This window comes from Mus musculus, chromosome 2 (genome assembly GCF_000001635.26).
Source record: "Mus musculus strain C57BL/6J chromosome 2, GRCm38.p6 C57BL/6J".
Classification (NCBI taxonomy): Eukaryota; Metazoa; Chordata; class Mammalia; order Rodentia; family Muridae; genus Mus; species Mus musculus.
In genome coordinates this window covers 75459186-75486230 of record NC_000068.7, presented here as the reverse complement: position 1 = coordinate 75486230, position 27045 = coordinate 75459186, and the positions used below count along the sequence as shown (strand labels likewise).

General features: G+C 43.3%; 1 protein-coding gene across 11 annotated transcripts in view; it reads left to right on the top strand.

Annotated features, from left to right (window-relative positions):
* Positions 1-27045, top strand: part of Gm50595 (predicted gene, 50595) — a 181944-nt gene that overhangs the window by 147687 nt on the left and 7212 nt on the right. For 5 of the 11 annotated variants that reach the window (XM_017319380.1, XM_017319378.1, XM_017319379.1 and 2 more), the window contains 3 exons: positions 7295-7352; positions 15607-15818; positions 17015-17075. In XM_017319380.1, coding sequence (XP_017174869.1) covers positions 7295-7352; positions 15607-15818; positions 17015-17075 — 331 coding nt within the window. Of the gene's footprint in view, positions 1-4210; positions 4371-7294; positions 7353-15606; positions 21153-27045 lie in introns of those variants that run through there. The other 6 variants (XR_001783376.2, XR_001783374.2, XR_001783375.2 and 3 more) reach the window with 3 other exon arrangements.

Below are 27045 nucleotides of genomic sequence, written 5' to 3'. Positions count from 1 at the left end.
ACAGAGGGGTAGCCAAAAAAAACCATGGTATCTGTACACAATGGAGATTTCTCAAGAAATAGGAATTAACATTGTATATTATATAAGAAATCATACTGAAATAATGCATTTAATAAAGTTATTTAAAAAAGAATGATAAATGGGGGGGGGGGTGATAAAGGAGGGAAACTTACTCACATGAGGCTTGGAAAATAGATAGGACCAGACACCCTAACCTCTCATCTATATGTGCTGGTTTTGAGCTCTGTTGGCTAGTTCTGAGACGTTTTATGGAAAAGCTGGATGGCAGAAGTGAGTGAAGAGTTGCTCTCTATTTGTTCTGAGCACTGGTGGCGGGCTCCAGGGCCTGGGACAGCTATCCATGTGTCTGGGACCTGCTCATTCCCTTTGTGGGTGTAGAATAACCCCCAGGTCTGTGGACGCTCTAGTTTTCACCAGTTCAAGACGGCCTAAGTACATGTGCATCTCCAGGGCTACGGTTGAACCTGAAGTTGGGAAGAGACGGACTCGACCCATCTTTCCTTGGAGGCCCCAATTCGTTCTCACAGACTCTTGCCCGCATTTAGCTTGCCTTCCGCTCATCAGCCAAAGGGACTTACAGAATTTTAGGAGGCAGTAGTTACTGTTCGCGGCTCCATACAGTTGTGTGAAGTCTGTCCTTTTAATGACTCCTTTATCCTTTGGTGTTGTGACTTTACTTCTCACACCAAGCCCTAACCGGTACACCAGGAAAAGGATTCAATTAGCAGCGATGACCACTGAAGGGCGTTATGCAGGAGGTAGCACGCTCAGCACTTTCCCTATCCTGTTAGCAGCTTGGAGAAAGGCTTCACAGGGGCCGTTTAGGTCAAGAGCAGATGAGAGGAGATTTATAGGCGAGAAGGCTGATGCCAAGCATAACCAGGCTTCCGTTTTCTTCCTGGTCCAGGAGTTAGATTAATTCTCTAGCCTCATAACAATTGGGAGAGGCAGCACAGTGGAGTCCTGGCCAACAGTATGAGTGCTGATGTGATGTTTACAGCTTCTGCTCCCGGCAAGCCTCCATGTTTTCTCATCGGCTAGATTGAGGCAGCGCATGCAGCGGAGCACTTCAAAGCCCTCCTTTGGAAATGGCACGGGATAGCACGGCTAAGATCTCCGAGCAGCTGTTGGCAGTAGGAGTCTATTCACCAACTCTCCTTGAACTCTGCTGCATGGAAAAATAAATCGTTACTCTGTCCAACAATGCAGACTTCGGGCTTTAAGTAGTAGCACACATTATTTAACACAGATAATATAGAATGTGGATCATGGGCAATACAAGCAGGTACTGACAATGGGAACTAAGAGAGATATTTGAAAGTAGAATCTGTAGTTCTTATTGATTCAAAGGGCTGGCGACGGGGAAGAACGGAATAATGAATTAATAAGGACAAATTTTTGGTTTAATGACAGTAAAGACTAGGACCATTTCTGAGGATAATGGATGTTGACAGAAAAGCAGATTTTGCAAGACAAGGAAGAATTCAGTCTTGTAAGTGGGGAGTCAGAAAGCTCAAAGTGGAGATGTTTCTGTTTTTCTCTGTAAGATTCCTTCTGGGAAATAGGTATCAGCCCCGCCCAGTACCTTGCCGAGCATCTCCATCAGTCTGACGTTCTGTGTTGTTTCTTTTCTACTTCTTAAAGCCTCTCCAAGATGATGCCATACAGCCCCATTGTACCAATTTCTCCTTTATAGATACAGGGCTACCCTGCAGAGATGGAAGAAGGCTCCCTGTGGTCTTGGTTAGGCCGCTTACCTCACCTTTGTCCCTACTCCACACCCTTTCTAATTCAACCTTTGGCTGTTTTACTTGTGCGTGCAATGTGAGCTCACCGTCCCATTGCCCTCTTACTCCCCCTCCCCCACAGACCCTCTTCTTCCCATTGGTTCCCTCCTACCCTCCTGTTTTATGTTTATGTGTGCAGCTCTTGTGCATATAGCCACACGTGCCGTGTGTGCATGGTTACATTAGCCAGGCCATGTGCACGAGACTTCATTCCACAGAGCTCCTCTCCTGTTCACCCTTTAGCTCTTAAAACCATTCTGGCCTCCCTTCTGTGATGGGGAGAGGGTAGTACAGATGTCCTATTTAGGAACGAGCACTTAACAGTCATTTACTCTCAGCCTTTGACCAATTGGATCTTTATATAGCTGCTGTCCCCTGCAAAGCGAGGCTTCTCTGGCCTGAGAGGATGGCTGTGCTGGTGTAAGCTTACCCGGCTTTTCCGGACGGAAGATAAAAGACGGCAAGATCGAGTTTCCCGAGGCTTCTGTCTGTTTGGGTCTCATTGATTGTTATTGCCGAGAGGGTCTTAGGCTATCTCTAGAGGAAGGGTGGTTGTTAACTTGTATGGTCTGACCAATTCCTCATGTCTTTGAGGTTATTGATAATTAAAGTGGACAATAATGATTTCCCATTTATTCTAGTTTTGGATGTTGGCTCGTGGAAGTACACTAGTGTCCTCTGCCAAATTGGTATTAATTGATTTCAGTTTTTATAAGTGGCCTATCAAGTCTGGAGGTAAACCAGAAACCCAGATACAAGCGATCTAAGCCTCCATGGCTAACTTCTGGAGCTGTTTCTTCCCTTCGTCTGCGTGCCTCACCTTCTCTTCTCTGGATTACAGTCCAGGGGGCCTGATCGTACACATTCCTTTATGTCCCCAGTTTGTGCCTACTCTGCTGGGTTATGGAAAGGTGTTGCACATAAAGCCCAGTCAGCCAGGAGGGGCTCCTTCCCGTGTTACAGAAGCTTATATTGTAGGGAAAATAGAAAGGATTAAGCAGCTTAAAATGTTAGCAGTGAGGGTTGCAAAACTGCACACAAGGGACACCTGACCTAAATGTAAGCTGTTGTCAAGAATGGTGGAGTACAGACAGAGTCTGGACAAGAGAGGGAGAGGAGGGCGAGCAGGCTTGTTCCAGAAATGCAGGAGTAAAGAGGACAATTTATTGCTCTTAGACTAGGTGGTCTTTGTGTGGCCTTGTCTCTTGCCTAGCCCACAGGGAGTGCTCCTCAGAGATACTCCACACTGACCACAGAGGACTCGATTGCCAGCAAAGGGGTTGGGTTGGGACTGTAAATCTTAAGCTTCTCCTATATTTGAGGTTCATTTCTTCTGGTGTTTTCAGCCCGTAAACACCATTTGTGGACTGAAGTCGTCCTACTGCATTTCACAGCAGGAGCAATTACTTTGTATCAGTTAACAATAAACATGATAAAATGTCATACGGCACACCTTACACACAAGAGAAATTATAAGAAAAAAAAACTCGAGTAAAGTTTGTTTTGAGGTGTGTGTGTGTGTGTGTGTGTGTGTGTGTACACTCAGCTCCCTACTTCTTTTAAAATATTTGTGCCCTAGTCCTAATGAATCAGATAGGGCACCACACTGGTATTATAACTGAGTGTGTATTATTTTCATCCCTTTGCAAACCATCAAATACGGCATATGGAAGAAAAGATTACAAACCCAGGCAAACGTGCCTGCAATTTCAAGCATAAACTCCAGGGCAAGGATGCTGGAAACTGGTAGTTTACAGAACATGGCTCTGGGTGGTGGTGGTGCATGGCAGCTGTAACTGATAAGAACATGACAGAGATGTTTGTGTCAAAGTAGAGGAAGGGGGCACTGACCTGGAAAAGACCTTGTAGGAAATATCTCTAAGATTTCCAGGGAAATCTCAGCTGAGTCAGGTTCATGAAACACAAATGTATGAAGCTGCTCTAAAAAAATGTAAAAGTTGAAGTTTTATTTCATCCCTACCCCATGGAATTATTTTCTATTCTTTTGGCTTTTCCAGGGAAGTCATTTCCATACACGCTATAAGGAGAACATGCTTGCAGAGCACACTCAGGGTGGTGAGAGATAATGAAATCTGAAGTGTCAGCAGTTTGCAAGAGGAAGCCCCCATCCCCACCCCACCCCCCACTCCCCAAGCTCCGTTATTACCTTATTCAATTTGCACTTTATTTTGAAGCAGATGTATAGAAATAAGCAAATTATTAATTCAAGCTTGTCTTCAATTTTGTGCTTGGCCTGCAAACCTCTACCATCTCTTCTTAGTTCCCCAGGCAGACTGCTGAGGGCCCGGTGATAGGCAGAGGCGGGCATATTCATTATTCAATACGAGCTGCAAGCAATTTGATATTTCACAAAAGTTCGTGGCAGAGCTGGGCTTGGGGGAGGTGTCACTCAAGGGAATGTAGTCTCGACTGCTCCCGTTGTCATGCTGAGCACTGACATTAACTATGTTCGTGTGCTTCCAACAAGAGGCTCGTTCTGCTGAGAGTCCTGGTTTCAGCCAGCTGTTTTTGTCTCTGGGACATATTCTATGCTTTGTGTAGGTGAGCACTTCTTGAGCCAGGCCATATGCTCAGCACCACAGGGACTTCATGTGTTCCGTCTGGAACCCTGGGAATAATGAGATCTCAAATAGCAAAGGTCAGAGTCTCCCTGGATAGCAGCCATGTTGGGTGGAGGTGGGGTGTGCATGGGCACAGCTCTTGATGGCTCTGCAAATTTTAAATGAAAAGTCTTTGGGGGTTCATTTGTCTTAATGTCTTCACTTTTCCTGAGTAGAAGCTTAGGACTGGAGAGGTGAGTTGATTTGTCCAGGGTCACACAGCTAGTTCGATGCAGCTTGGAGATTATATTGCAAATATCCAGATCTTTCAATTGGGTACCCTTCCTGCTAGGATGACAAACACCTACAATGGGCCTGGGATCTAGGGACTGCTCAGTTCAGAAACTGAAATGGCAGTGGTTTATGAACTAGAATATATTTTCAAGGGATCAGTCCAAGACATATTTGCTCTTAATGTTTCTTCTCCTCACATGAGCACAAAGTCTGAGAAACACTTTCCCAACATGAGAGAACAAATCTCATGTCTGCAGTGTGTGAAGTCTTAGGGTCTAAACCGCTCCCTCCCTACCCCAAAACCACCCAAACAGGAGCAGAGAGATTCTATATAGTCTTTTTAAAAAAGTAATTACTTATTTTATGCATATGAGAGTATACTGTAGCTGTCTTCAGACACACCAGAAGAGGGTATTTGATCCCATTACAGGTGGTTGTGAGCCACCATGTTGCTGGGAATTGAACTCAGAACCTCTAGAAGATCAGACATTGCTCTTAACCACTGAGCTATTTCTCCAGCCCCTCTATACTGTCTTTTGAGAAAGTATCTTTCTATATACTACTGGTTAACCTGGAAATTGCTGCATAGAACAGACTTACAGCCATCCTCCTGCCTCTACCTCCCAAGTATTAGGATTACAGACCTGTGGCTAGCTAGGAGTGAAGATGTTCCAATAGGAAACACTTGTGCCTCCCCTTCAGTTATTATACTATAAAGACGATGGACTCCAAGAAATTGGAATTTCTTCAGGAGTCTCATGCTGGAGAAGAGAAAGTTGGGGTCCTGGTGCCAGCCTGCAAAGGAACTTGTCTCTGAGGAAGAGTTTTCACGTACCACCTTATAGGAGACACTAGAACTGAGACGATGGTGGGTCAGGGACCCCAGGACCTTGACCAGGGCTGCTTAGGTATGCACCCCTTTACCTTCCCCTTAAACCCAACCTCATTTTAGACACAGCAGGATGCTGACATTGGCCTTTTTATTTGTGACTTTTCCCAATGTGCCCCTATTGAACAAATGCCGTTCTTCTGAGCTTTATTAGCACTTGTCCCTTGAATTGGCGTATTAGGGACAGGTGGGTAAACCTCCCTTGTAAGGGTTGCCAGGGCCCAAGCTTTGACCCAAATAACTGGTAACAACCCTATCAACCTGTGCTTCTCTTGTGCTTTGTAAAACTCTACTCTCATGGCCTGTTCTTACTAGGTAATAGCTGCAGCCACATTTGGCTGAGAACAGTTCTCATGAACAATGAACAAATTTGGGTGGATCTAGCAGACAAAACATGAAACTCTGGGATACACTCACCACCCAAATTCTGGGATGGCCCTATCGTCAAAACTCTGAGATATGCTGGACACCACCATTCTAAATAGTGTCCTTCAGCAGCTGGGGCTGTCTGGGCTGCTGCTGTGATTCATGTTCTTGCCATAGACAGAAGTACTTAATCAGCAGACAAAGATATAGACAATTCCCAGGGGAGAATGGTAGATTTACTGGGCCACAGGGGGAGGCTAGCATACTGCCCTGGTAGGGCAGAAAGGGAAATTAAGGATGTGAAGACAGTGGACCTCTTAGCGCGGCAGGTAGCACATTAGTCTCATAATCTGAAAGAATGTGGGGACTTAAAAAACCACCTCCCCGGGCGCCTACAGTCCCTTGCTGTAGTTGCGTTGGCTCTCAGTTTTTAGACACACACACACACACACACACACACACACACACACACATTCTGTGCTTACTGCACACACTTGGCTGTGATTCCAGACAGTGTTCTCCCCAGTGTGGTAGGAAGGACTTTGGAGATTTCAAAGCCCATAGGGAGTCTGTCAGTTTGAATTAAACTCATGACTACACCAAGATGTTTCTCCCTTTCCACCTGTCATTGAGCACAGTGGAGATTTCCGTTCATAGGACATGTGCTAGGCAGCAGATTGAATGTTGAAGCAGGTGTGAGAGTCAGCTAGTTTTTATTAAGACACGCCCCCCACCAAGAGTTTGCAAAGATAATGATGCCATTACTCATGCTAAATTTTGTTTTGTTTTGTTTTAAAAAATGTAGTTATTTTACATAATATGTTACTTATATTAATTTGTAGCTTATTACTATTATTTTTAAATGAACCAACAAACATTTTATACATTTTTGTTTTAATTTCTAATTGGGTAAATATCAGCAAATATAACTCACATATGCAAAAAGTTATTTGCAGGTCCTCAATATTTCAAAAGTATACTGAGGCCAAATATATATAAATGGTGTGTGTGTGTGTGTGTGTGTGTGTGTGTGTGTGTGTGTGTTTGTATGGTCCTATGTATGTCAGTGTATGTACAGGTATATGTAGAGAGGTCACAGACCAACCATGGGTGATATTCCTCAAGAGCTGTCCACTTTGTTTCTCTGAGACAGAGTTTCTTCCTGGGGTCTGGAATTCACAGGCTATTGAGCTCCAGGGATCTATTAATACCCACCTCCCACGTTTGGATGTAGCCACCAAGCCTAGCTCTTTACATGGGTTCTGAGACCGAATGCTTATGTATCGGAGCATGTTCCTAACTGGGCTTTCTCCCTGTCTCAAAATCATTCTAATTTAATTAAGATACTTTTCTGTCCATCTCTGTTTCTCTTTCAGACAGATGCTGGGCATATGTCAACTGGCGGTCTTTCCTCTCATGGAAATCACATTGAAAGTATGTATTTCTATTCTAGTAATGTCATTATTCAGCCCTTCAAACATCTCCTCTATTAGAGCTGTCTCCAGATCTCCAGAATTCTGTTTTATGCTGGATTTCTACTAATAACCTACACTGTGACTCAACCCAGATTGCAGCAATTTGGGTTTTTTTTTGTTTGTTTGTTTAGCTTTTGGGGCAGCATTTTTTATTCCCTATCATAGGTGTGCCTTGACTCTGCAGTAGTCTTCCCACCCACGTCTCCTGGGCACAGGGATTAAAGGGCGAGCTACTGTGCCCCAGTGATTTCGTAGTATTTAAAAAAAATCCATCACACAGGAGAATGAAATCTATAACCCACAGTTCTGCAGGAGAACATTCCTGTGTCCGGAATATAGCTCTTAAGAAGGAACTTTAAAAATGGTGTTTGTGGCTAGCAAGGTGGCACAATTGTTAAGAACAGTGGCTGCTCTTCCAAAGGACCTGGGTTCAATTTGCAGCACCCACTTGGCAGCTCATGACTGTCTGTAATATCAGGGGATCCTCATGGAGACATAAATAAAAATAAATAAATCTTTAAAAAAGAGGCAGGCAGTGGTAGTGGTGGTGTACACTCTTAATCCCAGCATTTGGCAGAGCATTTGGATCTCTGTGAGTTCAAGGACAGGCTGGTCTACAGAGTAAGTTCCAGGACAGCCAGAACTACACAGTAAAACTGTCTTGAAAAATAAACACAAAACCAAGATAATAAATAAAATAAATGGTTTTGAATAATAAACATACCATGGGGAATAGCGTGGCTTTCAAGATCCTTGCTTTGAGGGAGACACTGTTTATGGGGGTGGGTAAGGTGTGTTCATGAAAAACATCTCATATTCTGCTTTTTTTTTTTCCATCAAAACCACAGACCTCACACAGGTTGTGTTTTTAGCAGCATGTTTATTTGTAAACTCTAATCTTGAGAGTTGCCAAGTATCTTTCTGATGATAAGTAACTTTATGCTGACTTTTGTGCCCTGTGTTAACCCTCAGCAACAGATATGTACTAATGCCTGAGAATTCCTTTCTCTGAATCCTTCCAGGATCACTAAGCTTGCTTTTGTTACCTTTGAAAATATGTTACATTATCTGTGTTTACAAGAGCCTGCATGGTGATTAGATTTTAGAAGAATTTGTATATTTTTTGGGGGGAAAAAGACATAGAGCTTTAAACCTCTTTTAAGAAAGAACCCTCAATACCCCGTGTTAGAACTCCTTTGGCCAGGCTGTGGAGCAACCTCTGCGGGAGAATTCCTGCTGGTTTCCATATTAGGACTAAAGGAAAAAATGTAGCTATCGGTCTGAACAACGGAGGATCACCTTTTCTGTCTTCTAGAGAGATTCAAGGTATTGATCCAGGTCTGTGGAAGGGCTCTTTGCTTTGTTTACCAATGAATTTTAAACAGAAGGCATCATGGTGATACAAAGGCCAGTGAATTACAGGGAGCCAGGCGTGTGGACAAGCATAAGGTGTAGGAAGTGTTTCAAGTTTACGGCAGTGGAGCCAGCTCTTTACGACACTGGGTAGCTCTACTCCACATGCAATTCAATGTCAGTGCTTTCTTTAAATTGAATCCTCTGTGGGTAGATATAGATCGTCTCTCCCATCTGTCCATCTGTTCTTCTTCGATGTTGCTTTTGCCGCACAGGAGGTTTGCTGGGAGGTGCCAGTTCAGTGTGCTCATAGACATCTCCAAGAATAAAAGAGAGAGGCATGTCAATTCCCCAGCGTTTGCTCGCTTGAAAATATTATAAACATTGTGATTCTTACTTTCCATCTGCATATAACTGTGTATTATATATTTTGTGCACAATTATTGTTTTTTGTATTTTTGTTTGTTTGTTTGTTTGTTTGTTTTTTGGTTAAATCCAGTCAAGGATGATGAAGTGAGAAGTGACTGCTGCAAAGCTAGAACGGGAGATAAATTCAAAGCTAGTCTGGTCTACATAGTGAGTTTTAAATCAGCCTAGGCTACAGAATGAGACTATTGCTGATGACTATTGTCTCAAACAACAATAACAACAACAACAACAACAATAACAACAGAGCAAAGGGGAGGAGAAGAGAGGAAAGTAGGGAGAAGAAAGGAAGGGAAGTAGGAGAGGAAGGAGAGGGGAGAGGAAAGGGTGGGGGGGGGGGAACATGGCAGCATCCAGGCAGGCATGGTGCAGGCAGGAGCTGAGAGTTCTACATCTTTATCTGGAGGCTGCTGGTAGAATACTGACTTCCAGGCAGCTAGGATGAGGGTCTCAAAGTCCACACTCACAGTGACACACCTACTCCAACAGGGTCACACCTTCTAATAGTGCCGCTCCCTGGGCTGAGTGATACAAACCATCTCAGGGTGGGGTTCACAAGAACCCTTTCAATCCCTGCAGTGTATAACTTTATCTTCTCATAAAGTTTAAATCTCTCTTCATTGTTCAAGTCTATACATCTTGAAAAGAAAAAACCAGATGTAGGTAAATGAGTTTTTTTTTTTTTTTATTCCACATCAATGAATATTCTCTTGGTTTCAAAGCAATGGCATCTCCATTCCTTTAGAGTAGTGGGATCACAGTAATTGAAAATGAAGTATGATTTGGTTTGTTAGAATATAAATTTTCAGGATGCATCTTTCAGCAAAAAAGAGACAGATTGTTATTAATAACACTTGTAATAATGAGTAGTGTTTAGGATGAGACTCTAAGGTTGGAAAGAGTCCTTGAGGGTATAAGTTATAGCCACTCAATACTTGAATCCCCTTGTCCAACCCCTCAAGGGTCACCCAAGCTGTGCTTAACCACCTTTGGCTATCTGGAAACTCACTGCCATTATTTCTTCAACAAATAACAACTGTCATGGTTCAGATGATCAGAGTCTTAATTTATCATCATAATGTGTCTAATTGCATTATAATTATCTATTACTGAGATAGGAATTTACTATGATATAAAAAAAAATCCCTTAAATCAATCACACTTGAACCACAGCATCCTCATTTGCATCAGACATCTTTAATTGGAGAGGGCTGGCAGAATTGAGACCAAAGTGTTGAAAGAGACCTTGAGGCATCCTGGGGCCTAATGTGTCACTTTCAGCAGGTTAGGTGCCATGATGGCCCTTTTTATAGATGCTAAAAGAGGCTCCTTTGAAAGGGAGAGCTGTGGGGTTGGAGCAATAGCCTCCTTTCAGGGGCCTGGGGAGATGGCTCAGTCAGTAAAGTTTCTTGCCACACAAGCCTGAGGAGCTGAGTTCAGACTCCATGCAAAGAGGGGAGAAAAACAGTTGAGCATGATAGCTTATCTATGACCTCAGTACAAATGTGGCAGGAAAAAAAAGTGGATCCCGGGAACTCGCTGTCCAGCCATCCTAGCCAGAGTAGGTAGTTTAGGAGCCAACTGGGTTTAGAAGATGGCCAGTGTTCACTCTGATTTCTAGGGAAGGAAAGAAAAGACCATTATGCACACCTATAAATCCTGCCTTTTATAGTAATGAAAAAATTACAAAGAGCCAATGCCATTTTCTTTCTTGATACAATTAGCTGATCAAACATCTTAATTTGGAGGGATCGCAGCTGATTGAGTTGAAGGTAGCATGCTGTTTAGTAAAATCTATGGCCATGGCTAATACCACAGATTGATTTTCTCTGTCATGAACATGTTATGGATTCTACCTTTTCTAGGAAATTAACCCCTCCAGTTCCCATCCCAGGCATCAAAAACGCCCCCATGTTTGGGAAGGGCCTCACATGGGAGATTGTGGGATGATCCCAGACGCCTTGACAGTCCCTGCTGAGGGGTGATAAATCACTTGTGCAGATTCTGGCTGCTCTTCAGGGAACCTAAACTCTGTAGCACAGACCCTAGAGTTGGTACATGTAACAGGCTCCTAGATAATTCTGAAATTCTTTTAGGTTCAGGGTTTAGGAACGAAAGACTGTCTTCCGGAGCTTGAAATTCCAACAATCACCTTCTTTTTAGTCCCTAAGAATCCCAGATAGGGAAAGCCATGGTCCAGTGGGTGGGATAGTGGTGAGCAGGAGTTAGCTTCCGGTAGGGTGGGAGATGGTGATGGGAGGTCTGTCGAATGAGAGCTTAGCCAGCAAGAGGGAGGGCCGAAGAATCAAAGGGAAGCTTTGCATTTGACAGTGGAGCTTGGAGCCAGCTCTGCATGAGTGGACTCAGCCTGGAAGCCTGCCATCTCGGTTCCTCAGAGATGAAGATGATGATAGTGAGCAGGGTAGAGGATTGTTGGGTTTCAAGAATTTATACGGTATGATGGTTTTTATCCTCTTTCCCAATCCAAGAAACAAAACAAAATCCAACCACTTTGTAAACTAACCGTCAAGTCTGAGTGCTGAGTCTTTACTGGAATTTATTAGATGTGAAACTAGCATGGCTTCGCTTGAGGGGAGGTTGCGTTGGTATCTGATGGTGGAAAGGCGAGTGTTCCAGTTGGGGAGAATTATGCGAATGGATGCACAGCAGTCCTAAAGGGGACAGGATTCCAGAGTTGTGCACGATGTTGTTTGTGCACTCTGTGTCAGACCAGGGCTTCTTGAGGCTAAAGCTACAGGGTTGAAGGAGAGGCCAGCATTGCCCCTTCCCTGGCACAGGACCACAGTCACAAAACCCAGTAAAAACCAATTCAGTTCATTGAAAATACTGTTTATGAGAATGATTATGGATAATCTTTCTCTAGAATTAGGAAGAAAGAAAAAAAAAGGACTCCATTTTTGTTTTATTTATTTATTCATTTTTTAAAAAGGGTATTTCAACAGTTCTTCAGTTAGATTAGATTTCTCCCAAGCTTAGGGCGTTAGCTTCTCCTTGAATTGTGCCTTGCTCCTTTTTCTTAAGATTATGACATGTTAAATGCTGATTTACTCATTTCTGTAATTAGATGTAGAGATTAGAATCCCCTTTATCTTACTCTGCAGTTTTCCTTTATGGGAAATTATGAAAGAATAATAGGTAAAAAGTTCAGAATGGGAGAAAGAATAAACAGAATGCTGAATGGATAATAAAATATTTAGTGCTTTTCAATTAACTGTTCTCACGATTAGTACACTAGTATATTATATCATAAAAATCATGTCTATTAATTTTTTGCAGCCATTATCTTGACTGTGATTTACTCCCTTCAAATCATTAACAATGCCATTAAAAAGGTGGATGGAGATGAACGTCCTGGAGAGAGATCAGGGATGTAATAGGATTATTGTTCAGGGTCACATGGAGACTGAAGAGCAGAGAATGGAGGGGAAGGGATGGGAGAGAGAGGTGCACTCCTTGCACACAGCTCCATGGTGCAGAGTCAAGTCGGTCCCTCCATGAGAACGTGGGGGAAGGGGCCTTCACTGAGGCAACACTGCTTCAAGTGGAAGAAGATGCTGTGTATAAAAAGCTCAGTGACTTGAGGGTATGGGCTTTTCTTGCAGTAGAAGTTCATTGCTCAGGAAGGGGAAGAGAAATTTATGTAAGGAGGAGAGTCCTTAGGGTTCCGCCCCAGGCCAGTGAGGCATTTATATTCCAGGTGATGCTCACGGCTCAAGGTCAGCCCCGCTATCCAGGCAAAGAAAGAACCCCGACTCCTTATAAAGAGTTCTCTTTCTGGGAAAGTGAGGTAAGCCACATAAACAGAGGAGACCGGGGTGCTCTGATGTTGTAGCTGTGCTGTGTGCTGACATCCTGCAGACCCTATCTCTTCAGTTCTTCTCTTTTTGGCTAAACAGCTGGCCCGTCTTCAAGGCTGATGCACCATTAGCATCCCATATGAATTTGGCCTATGTATGGCAAACAAGGTTTATTACTAGAGAGAACAATGATTTGGCTATTGTTCTTTAGTTTTTTGTTCTTCTCACTAGTGCTGGGACAACAATAAGGCCTCGGTGAGATCAGAGCCAGTTTGAATACCAGGTCTGAGGTCTTGATTTCCTGTCTTAGCTGCTGTGGGTGCATTTAGAGATGACCAAGGAGTGTCCTCTCCAAATATCGTACATTTCGATGGCGGAAGCCAGAGGTAGGCATCTCTGGTTTTAAACATTTAAATAAGACGTTTCCCTGTGAAAGCTGGCCCCGGGATCCATCTTCATAGGCCGGAAATAGAAAAGTGAAACCGACTAATCCATCAGGTCGAATTTCTAGCAGCCCAGTTTGCTTGCGAGAATCATTTTTGGCTTGGACATTTTAACCAGGAAACATAACATTTCTCTATCCTATTAATACCAGCTGTGGGTAGTTGGTCAGCATTGATATTCACTGCCAGATGTTAGCTGAAACCTCAAAAAAAAAAAAAAAACTCCTTTAAAGTAAGTTGTAATGCCAACATTTTATAAACCTGAGACCATGTGTTTTATTATTTTTCTAGACCTGCATTCCTGAGAATAATTTCAATTATGAAACCTTATGATTTGAAGACACATATTTGTTTATGCAGATAGTAAGTGTATGTGGAAACATTATAGATAGTATCTAGTATCCATACATCCCTTTAATTACTATGAACTTAGCCATGTAAGTGGGTGAATGGGTGATGTCCTGACCTCACACATTGCTACTACTTTCTTGATCATTTTGGATCCTTCCAATGGAGTCAATCATGCCCATTGCTTGGCTTTAGTTAGAATCAATAATGAATGACTTTGTATTGTCATGTTTTGACCATTGGTGCAATTCAACTTAAATGATGGAGGCCCAAAGGCCCGTCTTGCTTTTCTTATATACCTATTTTTGTTGTTTGCTTGTTTGTTTTGAGACAAGAGTTTCTCTCAGTAGCTCTGGCTGTCCTGGAACTCACTCCGTAGATCAGGCTGGCCTTGAACTCAGAGATTCACTTGTTTCTGCCTCCTGAGTCCTGGGTATGAAGGTGAATGTCATCATTGCCTGGTTATTTACTTATTCTTTTAAAACCATTTTAGAGATTAAAATATAATTAATTCACTTCCCCTTTCTTTTTCCTCCCTCGAATTCCTCTCTATACACCTATTCTTAAAATGGTAAAAGATCTCTCTAGAAATGGGAAGTCCTCTTAGTGGGACTGAGCAGGCTGCCTTTAGACCAATTGTCAGACATGTTCACAAGGGCAAATGCTTCAGGAAATCAGAGTCCTACCATGTCCAGGGAGAGGAATTCTCAAAATCTTTGCTGCTGGAGCCACTGGGCATTTGTGAATCACCCGCTCAGTGGCTGCCAACCAGGGACTCCCACCTCAGCTGGGCACTGGGACTTTCAGCGTAAGAATTGCTGATCCCTAATGCTGAAGATTCTGAACTAGTCCTTTTGGGCTGGCATTTGAGCAGCAAATTCTCTCTCTCTCGATCTCTCTCTTTTTTTTCTGTCTGAGGCATGGTCTGGCTCTATAGCTGAAGCTGGCCTTGAACTTGTGTTCTTCGTGCATCAGCTTCCTGTGTGCTGGGATTCCAGCCCATGCTATCACACACTGCTGCCTTTGCATTTTTAAAAGATTTGTGCATGATTATTTTGGTATTTAGAGAGAGTTAAGAATAATTGTCTCGTGTAGTTTGAAGGCAAGCTTATAATAGTGCATCAAGTAGGAGACTACAGTGAGGGGGGCACTCAGCATTGCTCAGATAAACATGTCTTATTTCAAGACATGAACAGGTTTCTTCTCTCATTTTCTTCCCCTCCCTCCCTCCCTCCCTCCCTCCCTCCCTCCCTCCCTCCCTCCCTCCCTCCCTCCCTCCCTCCCTCCCTCCCTCTCTCCCTTCCTCCTTTCTTTTTTTTTACTTTTTGGAGGGAGGAGGCAGGGCCACACTATATAGGTTTAAATGGCCTGGAATTTGCTATGTAGATCTGGCTGGCCTCAAAACTCACAGAGATCCATCCGCCTCTGTCTGCTGAGTGCTGGGATTAAAGGTGAACATTACCACTGCCAGTCCGAAGCCTTTTCCTTCTCAGAAGCCCCCGGTCCCTTCCTGAACGACATGTAAACACTGTGTGGACCCTGTTTTCATCACATCCCAGGAAACCGCAGCACTCTAACCCCACCACTTCTAGGGCAGAGTCCCACACCAGAAGCCACAGTGCTTCCCCTGAGAGACCGGTTTTCTTTATGGGACACAGCCTTCAGTGAGGTGAAGAGATGCGGGGGCACAATAGGCAACATACGGGGTGGGGGTGTGAACAGAAATCAGCAACTCAGAACCAGATAGACTGATTTCGTGGGGGAATGTGGGCCCTGGTGAGCCTTATGATTTTTCTCAACCAGCACCCCGTTTCCGTTTCTGCAGCTCCCCACAACCACAGCTCTGAGCAGCGTGGGAAGACAAAGACAGCTGTGCCCGCTGGCGGCCTCAGATGTTCCCACAGCAGCGCTACACTGCAGGGTCCCCAGGGTCATCAAATATGCAGAAGGATGTTGGAGTCCTTTGTATCACAGCCAGAAATGCCATGTGCTCGGCGTTGGATCGCACTGGGCTCTTGTTCCTGCCAGTAGAAGATTGTGAGAAAGGGGAAATGGCTCTTTTATCAAACTGTATGCTGATAGCAGATTACGGGTGTCTTTGTGAGCTATAGAATGACAGATTTTCCAGGTTCTTGTTCAAGAAAAATGGCTAACTGAGAACTGTACTGGAATAAGAGCCCGACCATTCCAGAAGAAAATCACTGTCCTTAGTTCTCACTGAAATCCATTTTTAAAGGCTACAGCCTGCCTGTCCTCCTTGAGAAGAGCCAGCCTCAGCCTGCACCGCAAAGCCTGTTGGGTAGTTAGCTGCTTTTAGTTGATTAGCTCGGGAAAACTAGAGCTACCTTGAAACTCCCTGGTGGCTGGGGATGCCGGGAAATGCCACTGGGTGAAAGAGCACATGGCCACACAGCAGATGCCTCCTCCATTTCCCTTCAGACGTGAGACTTCTTGCAGTGGGAGATATACAGCTTTCATAACTGAGAACTAGAATATCCAACTTGGGTGACATTTTTTTCCTCTTCTATTTAAGCTGTTTTTCTTTTCTTTTTTATTTTAAAGATTTATTTATTATATGTAAGTACACTGTAGTTGTCTTCAGATACACCAGAAGAGGGCATCAGATCTCATTACGGGTGGTTGTGAGCCACCATGTGATTGCTGGGATTTGAACTTCGGACCTTCGGAAGAGCAGTCGGGTGCCCTTACCCACTGAGCCATCTCACCAGCCCCAAGTTGTTTTTCTTAACACAGCTAAGAGTACTGTGTTTTCGGAGTTTTGTCTTTTCTGAATGACTGGGAAGATTAACAGGAGCTTAATATTATTTCACTGGTCAGTGTTGGCCAATGGGAAGAGTAAGTGGGTTTCTATACCAGCAGCCCTTGGTCCAGTTTAAGCAAACATTTCCTAAGTGACAGGGATGAGAGAATAGAAATTTGTTCAATAAATTTGCCAATGAAAAAGTAGGGCATGGTAGTTTGCCTCTTATTAGAGCTGGTATTAAACGGTGTAAGTAAAACGGAAGAAGAGGAGGAAAAGAGGAAGGAACAACAACAACAACAGATACATGGAAACTGTGAAAGTTTAGAAGGCTGGTTATGTGTAGTACTAGGGCAAACATCACAGCACAAGCCGGGACCTGTTATTTACAACACACCTTAAGATATAACAAATTGTGATCAAGATCCATGTCTTGGAACAAACAGGTCATCAGCTGTCTTTTTCACACTAGGTCAACGGAACATGTCCTCTGCACAGGAGGTGGTAAAAATGGAGCCCTCTATGATTCTGAGGTGGGTCGCTGCTTTCATTAACTCTAGGCTGTAGCCTCGATGGTTGCTGGCCTGAAAGGCAGGCTGAGTACATGTGTGGATTTAGACTGAGGACATCCACAAGGCTCCCACGGAGGGAGAGATTCCGACTCTAACGAGCTGAGCGACCTTGACCCAGCCCTTCAGCATCGAGGGCCTTCCTTTTTTCAGCCAGGAAACAGATCTCCTCAGGGAGTAATGAGAAACTGAACTGTTCTCAGTGTCTGAGAAGATGTAAAGAAACCATGTTAGTTTCTAATAAGACTATTTCTTAAAAAAAAAGAAGTTCATGTAGTGGGCAAAGCTCTTTCTCATTATTTCGTTTTAAGTAACGTTAGGTCTATGAGTTGTACCCAGCATTAGGTCTCACTGGGAGGTTCCTGTGTGTGTGTGTGTGTGTGTGTGTGTGTGTGTGCTTTGCTTGGTCTCATACTTTGTCTCCTCCCCCCACTCTCACTCTCCTTAACCCATCCTATCCCCACCATGACCATTCCACAAATGTCAGACTTTTATTTTCAGGACGTGTCTGTTTATTTCTTTTCTTTTCAGAGTCCACATATTAGAGACAATGCTATTTATTCTATGTCAGGCCAAGTTTGCTCTGGATAATTTCTGGTTCCACCTCTTTCCCTGCAACAGTGTGATTTCATTCTCTGTGGCTAAGCAAACTCTGCTGTTGCGTGTGCCAGATTTTCTTCATTTGTTCATCTGTTCCTGACACCTAGGGTGGCTTCATATTTTGGTTATCATGAATAGAGCCTGCAGTAAGCATGGATGGGCAGGCATCTCTTTTATATACCAAGCTCATTTCCTGGGATATATGTGTTCTGTTTTTAGGTTTTTGAGGAACCACCATAATGGTTTCCATAGTAGCTGCGCTAACTAATATTCTTTTTTTAAAATTCATTTATTTATTTTATGTATATGAGTACACTGTAGCTGTCTTTAGACACACCAGAAGAGGGCATCAGTTCTCATTATGGGTGGTTGTGAGCCACCATGTGGTTGCTGGGAATTGAACTCAGGACCTACAAGAGCAGTCAGTGCTCTTACCTGCTGAGCCATCTCGCCATCCCTAATTAATATTCTTACCAGCAATGTTTAGTTCTTCCTCTACAACATCACAAGCATTGTTATTTTTAGTGAGTAGAGTCCTATAAAAACATAAATATACATAAGAAAAAAATACTTTTTAGTCAAGAGTTGGGAAATGCTCCAGACTCTGGATTAAGCCACAACATGGCCCTGAGCTCCAAATACAACTGAGAACCCCCAAACAGCTGTTTGCTCTGAACTGAGAGTGGAGAACACCTGCCGGCAGACAGGGTTCAGCCTCAAGGAAGCGAGGTTCTCACTATTAGCTCTTGGCCAGCTGCTATCAATGCATTGACTTATCTAATCCTCAAACCTGTGCAAGGTGGTGGGGAGGTGGTCAATATCCACCTTGGGGAAGAGGAATCTGAAACACAAAGGTAACACTGATTAAACTCATTATGCGGTGGGGCATGACTAATGGTCTGGGTTACAATGATTTGGAGTCCCAGCTGATGTGGCCATTGATTCCACAGTAATGAGAAAGGTAGATAAGGAGAGCAACTCTAGGCTTCTTTTATTCTCCAAGGATGAGATCAGCGGCTCTGGACTAAGGAATCTTGTTCCTGGAAGCCCTCTAGAAATGAGCACCTATGTGATCTTGCTTAAGCCGTTCTATCTTGTTTTTAAAGATAGGTTTTGTTTTCAGCTGGGTGCATGTGCGTATCTGTGTGGGGGTCTGTGTGCATGAGTGCAGGTGTCTGTAGATGCTGGGAGGTGTAAGATCCCCTTGGAGCTCCAGCTACAGGTGGTTGTGAGCTGCTTGGTGTGGGTTTTTGGAACCAAACTCTGGTCCTCTGAAAGATCAGGCATGCTATTAACTCTTGCTGCCTCTCTAGCCTCTTCCTCCGTCTTGAGTGATAACCCCCACATCTGTAAAATGAGGTTGTATTCCTGCTCCTGATAGAACAGAGAGGATACTGAATAGTGATTGATCTGCAAGTGCTAGAGTCACGTGGAAGGTTGAAGGAGGGCGTCTCACCTTCAGTGACACCTCAGTGACAACAGCTATCTGTTTAACAAGCATCCACTGTGTAGAGGTGAAGAGGTGAAGAGACATAAAAGTCCTATGTTAATCCTTATGATCTGTATTGTGACTTGCCTGTTCTATTCTTTCCTCGGGTGTTCTTGACATATAATAATATCTCTAAAAGAATAAATTGTTTGTCTGTGTACATACACATGTGCATGTGTGGGTATGTCTGGCTGTGCACAAACATGGAGGCCAGAAAACAACACTGGATGTTTTATCTCTGTCATTCTCTGCCTATTCCTTTGAGAGAGAGAGAGAGAGAGAGAGAGAGAGAGAGAGAGAGAGTCCTTGCCTAAATCTAGGGTTTTCCATTTTCTCAGCTATGCTAGAAGCAAGCAAGCTCTAGAGATCTTTCAGTCTGTGCTCCACATTGAGAGCTGGAGTTACAGGCATGCACTGGATTCCTGACTTGTCATGTGCATACTGGGATATGACCTTGGTCCTCATGATTGTATCACAGTGCTCTTAACTGCTGAGCAATCTCTCTAGCTCCAATCACCACCACCACCATCATCATCACCATTGTTGACAAGGACCTAAGTTTATCTCTAACCTAGTTCTCCCCATTTTTCAGGCCAAGTGTCTCCATCCAAGGCTTCTAGCCCATTATCTCATGATTGTCGTGTTTTCATTGTTGTTCAATCCTTTGCACAGTGTGGAGATCTGTGACTGTTTAGGTGACCAGTATGAACCCTGGCCAAAGGTCTTTGATCTGTGATTGCTTTTGGTGACCAGTATGAACCCTGGCCAAAGGTCTTTTCTACCCAGTGGGCAGAGCCAATTGAGCCTTTTGTACAGGAGCTTTCTGATTTGTGCAAAACTCTGGAGCAGATTGTGAGAGGCACATGTTCATTGTAATAGCTGGGTGTGTTCTGATTGTGTGAGATGAGGCAGGCAGGATGGGAAGGTGGGATGGTTTCTTATTCTTACATATGGAGAACATGGTCCTGTTTCAGAAGACATGCCCTCAGCCTTCTGTGTGATGAATTATATCCACACGAAACCTGGCATCTCAGGTCATAGGTGAAAAACTAATTAATGCCAACCCAGTATTAGAGAATTTACATTGAATGTGGAAGGCAGAGTCCCTTGCTTGATGTATAAAATATCCTTAGTGCTTCATTTGTATACTAGGTCAGTAACAACAGATATATCACACCAGGCTGGTACATCAAAGCTCAGATGGAGAAAGAGCCAGGAGGTGCTGGGATGCAGAGGGATAGATCACATATCTATATGTGAATAAAAGATTTTAAGGAGGGGTAATTAAAAGAGAGTGCACCAAAGTCCAACAACTCAGAGCATAGATCTCTTTCAAATGAACAAGGGCATGAAAAGAAAAATTCAGAAATGTATCTATTTTGAGACAAGATATGAAGTAGTTTTAAAAGAGGGTGATGCATTGGATGGGGTATATTTCAATAGAAGAGCATTTACCCAGGTTGCCCAAAGCCTTAGGTCCCATTTCTAACACCATACCGACCCACCCACCCAGCCACCCACCCACCCAAGTAAGGTACACTATAATAGGTGGTCTGGAGGGAGCCTAATACAAACATTCCATTCATAGTAACTGTAATTTAATGATGGTGTTTTGTGACTCTGTTTAGGTGCAAGTTTTGTTGCAGATATTAAGAAATTATTGGCTTATTTGCTATTGCCTGTAGATCTAGAAAACACTGCCATGTTCTCCATCTTTGAATGTCTTTAACATTGTGTATGTCTCTTTATACAGTTTGAAAGATTTGTAACCATTTCCTTACTTGTTATGTTATTGGGAGAAAATTCACCTTTATACTAAGTTCAAACATTTCAGGTTTATAGAAAATTTTAGCTTCAAACGATTCTGGCATTTGCAAGATGTGGAATTTTGGAGTCTAGCTTTGTCCAGCCTGGTTCTTGGGAAAATGAAGTTTGTGTACGGAGAGGAGCAGCCATTAAAGAAATGCCTCTCTGAGGGTGAGAACATCCGAAGAATACCCAGATGGATTCTGGTGATAGTAGAAAAAGCTCCAAAGTGGCAAAACCAAACCAAACCAAACCAAACCAAACCAACCAAAACCAAACCAAACCAAACCAAACCAACCAAAACCACTGGGTGCTTCTGATATCACAGCTGCCAGGGCTCCTTCTTGACTGGGAAGTGAATTAATCTTCATACAGAGGATGGCTTGGTTTTCTTTGCCAGCAACTTCAGTCCAACCCACCTTGGCTCCATGAATACTTCTTTCTCTACATCTGTTTCAGAGATGATGGTGTCTACAGTCTGGGAAGCTGCTGTCCCTGAGGTGTGTAAGGGTTCCCTTCTTCAAAGAGAGGTGGCACCCTCCTTACCTCCACCTCCTCAATCGGGCTCAAATGCTTTTTCCCTCCTTGAGAGCCTGTAGGGGGGAAAGCAGAGAGCCTCTGGTCAACTTCCTTCCTCTTTCTTCCCCTTGCTTGCTTTTCGTTCTTACTCTCTGTTAGCCTTCTTGATTGCCAACCTCTGTCACAGCCAAAGACTGTTTTGTTCCTTATTGCTTTTATAACTGCCCAGAGGGTTCCAAACCTCAATAATCCCCCCTTTTACTGATTTTTTGGGTGTGTGTGGGGGGCAGATGAAAGGAATTAAAATTGTGTGTGTGTGTGTGAGAGAGAGAGAGAGGGGGAGAGAGAGAGAGAGAGAGAGAGAGAGAGAGAGAGGGAGAGAGAGAGGTGGGGGGAGAATCGCATCAATAAAAGAGGAGACCACCAAGCTGAAAAAAAAAAGGGATGTTTGGAAAGTTACTTTCTTTCTCCCGTGCCTGTTTCTTCTGAGGTGAGCTGAGTAATTATTTGTATGCAACACGTGGAAAAATAAATGAATGCAGTGTGCATACAAGTACCGGGCACTTCAGCAACTATCTATGTTTCTTTTTATGTCTGTTTTTCTTAGCTTTGCGAGGTCTGGAGCCAAGTATTGTGTTTCCTGTAACTCATAATGGAATATTTATTGAGCACTCAAAAATACTACTGAACAAGAGAATCTATTCTATGTTAATACCACAGACATAAAAATAGCACTTTCTTTCTTTTGACTTTACCTTTATTCTGGGGCACTTGATTATTTTATTCGCCCTTGATAATTCTATTTTACAGCTTCCATTTCTCTTATATCACATAAAAGTAATATCTGGTAGGAATTGCTGTAATTGAAGGTTAGTTGCCCATCCAGTTATGGACCTCATTTAAATATACACTCAATTGTTACTTTGACTCAAACCAGCTTCATTCATATCGGTGTAGTAAAAGTAACACTGCATATGTGTCGTCAAGAAGAGCCAAAATATGTTCCTCATAGCGACTGCACCCTCAATAGGAAGACGGAGGCAGAAGCATCTGGGGAGTTAGTACCAGGGAGGTCTCGGCCAGCTAGGAGGATGCTATGATAACCTGATTCTGTCATAGCATCTTTGTGTAGTGTAGTTTACCCACACTATATCCACTCCAAGTCAGTAGGGAAAACCCAACTGTGACCGGTATAATAATAGTTACGCCTAAGGATGTCTACAGCCAATCTCTGGAAACTGAAAACATGCTGCTGTTATGTGCAAAAGGAGACTTTGTCGATGCGATCACGTCCTTACAATGAGAAAGTTTATTCTGGTTTTTGCATGTGGTCCAGCCTAGTCTCATGAGTCCTTGATAGTGGAACAGAGGAGCAGGCACACAGCAGCATGAGAAACACATGGCGTTATAGTCTTTGTAGCTGGAGGGGATTTCCCCGCTACAAATCCCAGCCGTGACGGGCCTCTTGAAGCTGGAAAACGTAGAGAAGCGCCTTGACTGGGTTTGCAGAAAGAAGTATGGCTTTGTAAATATTTTGATCTTAGGTCATGAAATTTGTGCTCTGTTTATGAAACACACAACAGGAAATCCACTATACAAAGCAACAGGAGGGCAAAATTAAAGACAGCTCCAGGGTAGTTTAAATTTATATGTGCACTTAAACAAGTCTATTATTTTCACTAATACTCTCTTTCTCTTTGTCCCTTTTCCTTCTGCTATTTTTTTTAACCAAAAGGATTTTTAAATTTGCATTTATGTCTGTGTGTCTACATGCTTGCGAGCTACACTTGTATGCGCCCATAGAAGCCAGATGAGGGTGTCAGATCCCCCGGAGCTGGCATACAGGCAGTTTGCAACCACCTGAACTGGGTTCTGAGAACAACAGGAACAGAATTCATGTCTTCTGGAAGGGCAGCAAATGTTCTCAACCTGGAGACCTTTCCACCCCCACCCCCATTTTCACTCCTCTTATTCTTTTCTACAGAGTCTCATTCTATAGCCCAAGATAGTCTCAAACTTGAGATGTTCCTACCTCAGCCTCCCAAGTGCTGGGATTACAGGCATGCATCTGTTTTATTGATTCCACCGGACAAATAAAAACCAGTATTTAAAGAGCATCTGTTTGAAAGATGCCAAATGTAAGTTTGCATGGGCCTTAGCTTGGACATATGGAAAAGCTTACCTAAGGTTGAGTCAAACAAATGCAGCCAATATTGAATGAGTTCTTTCTCCCAGGGGGCTCCTAAAATTGATCGTAGTTCCTGATAGCTAATTCGTAAGCTGTCTAAGGGTATGGGGCAGGTGTACAAGCTCAGAGTGCCTCTGTGATTCTAGGCAGAGGGCATGGCGGCATGGCAGGTGGATTTCAGCAAGTGACCCTAGTGTGTGGTTTAAAAGGATGAGTGAGGGGCTGAGAGGAGCTGAGGCAGAGGAAGGAAAGCCCTGGGGTGGATCTGAGCAAGCCTGGGCAGTGTTCCAGAGCTCCAGCAGTGGCTTCTGTCACCTGGGGACAGAAGCTCTCCTCACACAGCTGTCATAGCTGTGTGGAGTTAGGTAGCAGGAAAAGTTGCCTGAGATGAGAGCTTTGTCCTTTGAGTTTTCAATCTACCTCGATATACTTGCCTCTTCCAAACACACAGAGAAAAATATAGAGACAAAGAAGATAGTTTTGCATTGTTCTGCCCAGCTCCTGGGCTTCTCCAGGGACAAAAGTGAGTCTGTATTTAAGCAGGAAGCAGATCAAAGTGCATAACGGGATCTGAAATAATTCCCGAGACAAATCTTTGAATGTCATTAGGATGTCAACTGTGGCCTGGAAACATGTAGGGGCAAGGATATCTGGTGTGTATAAAGGCAGGTATTTAATGAGAATTACTTAAAACAACCCAAGACAAAATGATGGTACGAACTACATACAACCAGTAACTCACTAAGTCCCTGAGAGCGTCAGGGCCTCAGGATGGTTGTCCTGCGTTTCTGCTGCAAAGCACTTGTCTGCAATATTTTAAAGACTTAATAGAATTTTATTTTAAAGCCATGGCATTAGCACAGTTAAGCCAATCAATGTTTTTTAATAGCCTTTTAAAGGTGCCGTTTTAATTGTGCTCGGTGGGAGGGAAAGGCACAGAAAGACCGGAAAAACATCTAAAAATGGCTTAGTCAGATCTTTGAAAAATATTTGCAAGTGCAGATTTCTGCCTTGGTTTGATTGCTGTAGAATCGGGGTTAAAGGGTAAGATCGGAAGGGCTTATTCCCCAGTGAAGAAAACAAAGACTTAACTCCTGGGTAGATCCACTCAGCTCTCGGCCTGGCAAGATATTTTTCTTTCAGAAGGGCGTGAGATGTGCAACTTCTTTTTAACAGATAAATACCTTTATCCAGAACTTTCTCTGCTCTCTGGCACTTAGGAGACCCAGGAAACATCACACTCCTGCTAACAATTCTTTGCCTGAAGGCTTGCCAGGGGCTGTTTTAGTTTTGATAGTGAGAATCTGCCCAGACATCTGGATGAGTAGCAAAATGTACCGTTAACTTTTCCACTGGCTGTTGGCACAGTGTCCACACCACCGGTGCTGTTACCATGGCCCAGTTCCCTTTCTTCATAACTTACTTTTGCATGGCGCTTTATTGCTTAAAGGATGATTTCATATATATTACACTGTTGGGAGTCCCAGGATAGCCATAGGAGACGAGGAAGCTATTATTAGTTTCTGTTTTATAGATATAGAAAGCGAAGCTTAGAAATACAGAAAGGTCTACCCAGGGTCAGTTCAACAAATTCAACTAACATTTCACAAGTACTGGAGAATGCTTTAAACATCCCAGGGGGCTTTCAAAACTCATTCCCTTACAATCTTGCTAAGAACCCAGTAAGCCTTACACCTACCAAAGCTTCCCATTTCTCCAGCACCATTTTCTTAAAACTGTGCCATCTTTCACAGGGCATATGGAATTACCCGAAGACTTTATCTCTTGAAACTCTTTTAATGTGAGTGATAGTTGGTATGGAGTTATAACTTAAAAACACGGCAATAGACAGATAATTTTGCAGGATGGCATTAACCACGTGGGCATTTGGTCTTGCCTTATACTTTAGCTCTTTACTTCTTTAAAGGGAGTAATTCAGGCTTTTTGTTTTTTTAATCAAGTATTTCACTGTAGTGTTTGATCCCACTACTGTGTAGTGGGGGTATTGATCTGATGTGTTCCATCCTGGCCAGAGGTTATCAGTGTACACACGCCATGACACAGACTGAACAAGATGAAGAAAAAGGCTGGACACGAGGGCAAGTGACTGAGTTTCTATGGATGCTCGTGGCTATACTGGGACCACCACTGGAGGTTTTTATGATTTTTGATTTAACTAGTCCTGTTAGTGAGTGACATGCTTGCTAGTTTAATGTTTTTTGTTTGTAATTTTCTAGAGAAAAAAATTGTTTTTAAAACTACAAACTTCCTAAGTTAAGTAAGAGGTATAGGTCTCCTCTCCTATACTTTAGTGTTGGTTTCTTGTCTTTAAGGAGTAATACAGAAGGGGCCTTAGCAATTAAGAACACTTGCTACTCTTACAGAAGACATGGATTCTACTTCCTGCAATCACATGGCAGCTCATAACCATCCATAGCTCAGCTCTAGGGGACCTGATACTCTCTTCCGGCTTCCGTGGGCAGTAGGCAAGCACGTGGTACGCATGCACACATGCAGACAAACACTCATGCACAGAAAACAAAATAAATACTGGAAAATAATACAGAACAACCAGGAAGTTGGGTTGACTGCCAAGGACAGGATGGTATGGAGACCAAGGAAACAAGCTATGTTCATCAGAAGAGTGGGGTGCAGTCACATAGAGCCAACCCTGAAGTGTAGGTGCAGCATCACAGAAGCGACCTTACCCCCTTGCTCTGCTGCATGGTTCTTGGGTATTTAGCTCATTGGGACTCAGTTTCTACATGGTAAACATGAGCTGATAACGTCTATTATAATTAATCTTTAAAAAAAATTTAGTGTGCGCATGCACACACATATTCGGAAGTCAGAAAACAACTCATAGATGTTGGCTCTCTCTTCCCACCATGTAGGTCCTGGGGATTGAACTCAGGTAGTCAAGATTGGCAGCAAGTGCCTTTATCGGCTGAGCCACCACACTGCTCTCCACCCCAAGCCAGTTGTCATTTACAATTACATAAAAAGATGTTATGTGAAGGGATAAGCAGAGGAAAAAAAAAGGTATGCAGAAGTTGCTCAATGATGGCAACAGCTGCTATTACGGTTACTGAAGTTCTTACTGTCACAGCAGGAAAGGAGGAGACATTACCACTGGACTGCCACCATCTTCATCCTAAGGCATCCTGTCATGAACAACCTTGATCAACAATCCCATGAGGGCCTCAAGTTTCAGTTATGCTAGCTTGTAAGTCTGATGGGACTCCATTCGTGACCTCCTTAGATGGCTTCTCCTGGAGTTTAGATTCCAGATATGATTTTCAACCACTGGGGGACATCTTTTAGTTTCCTAA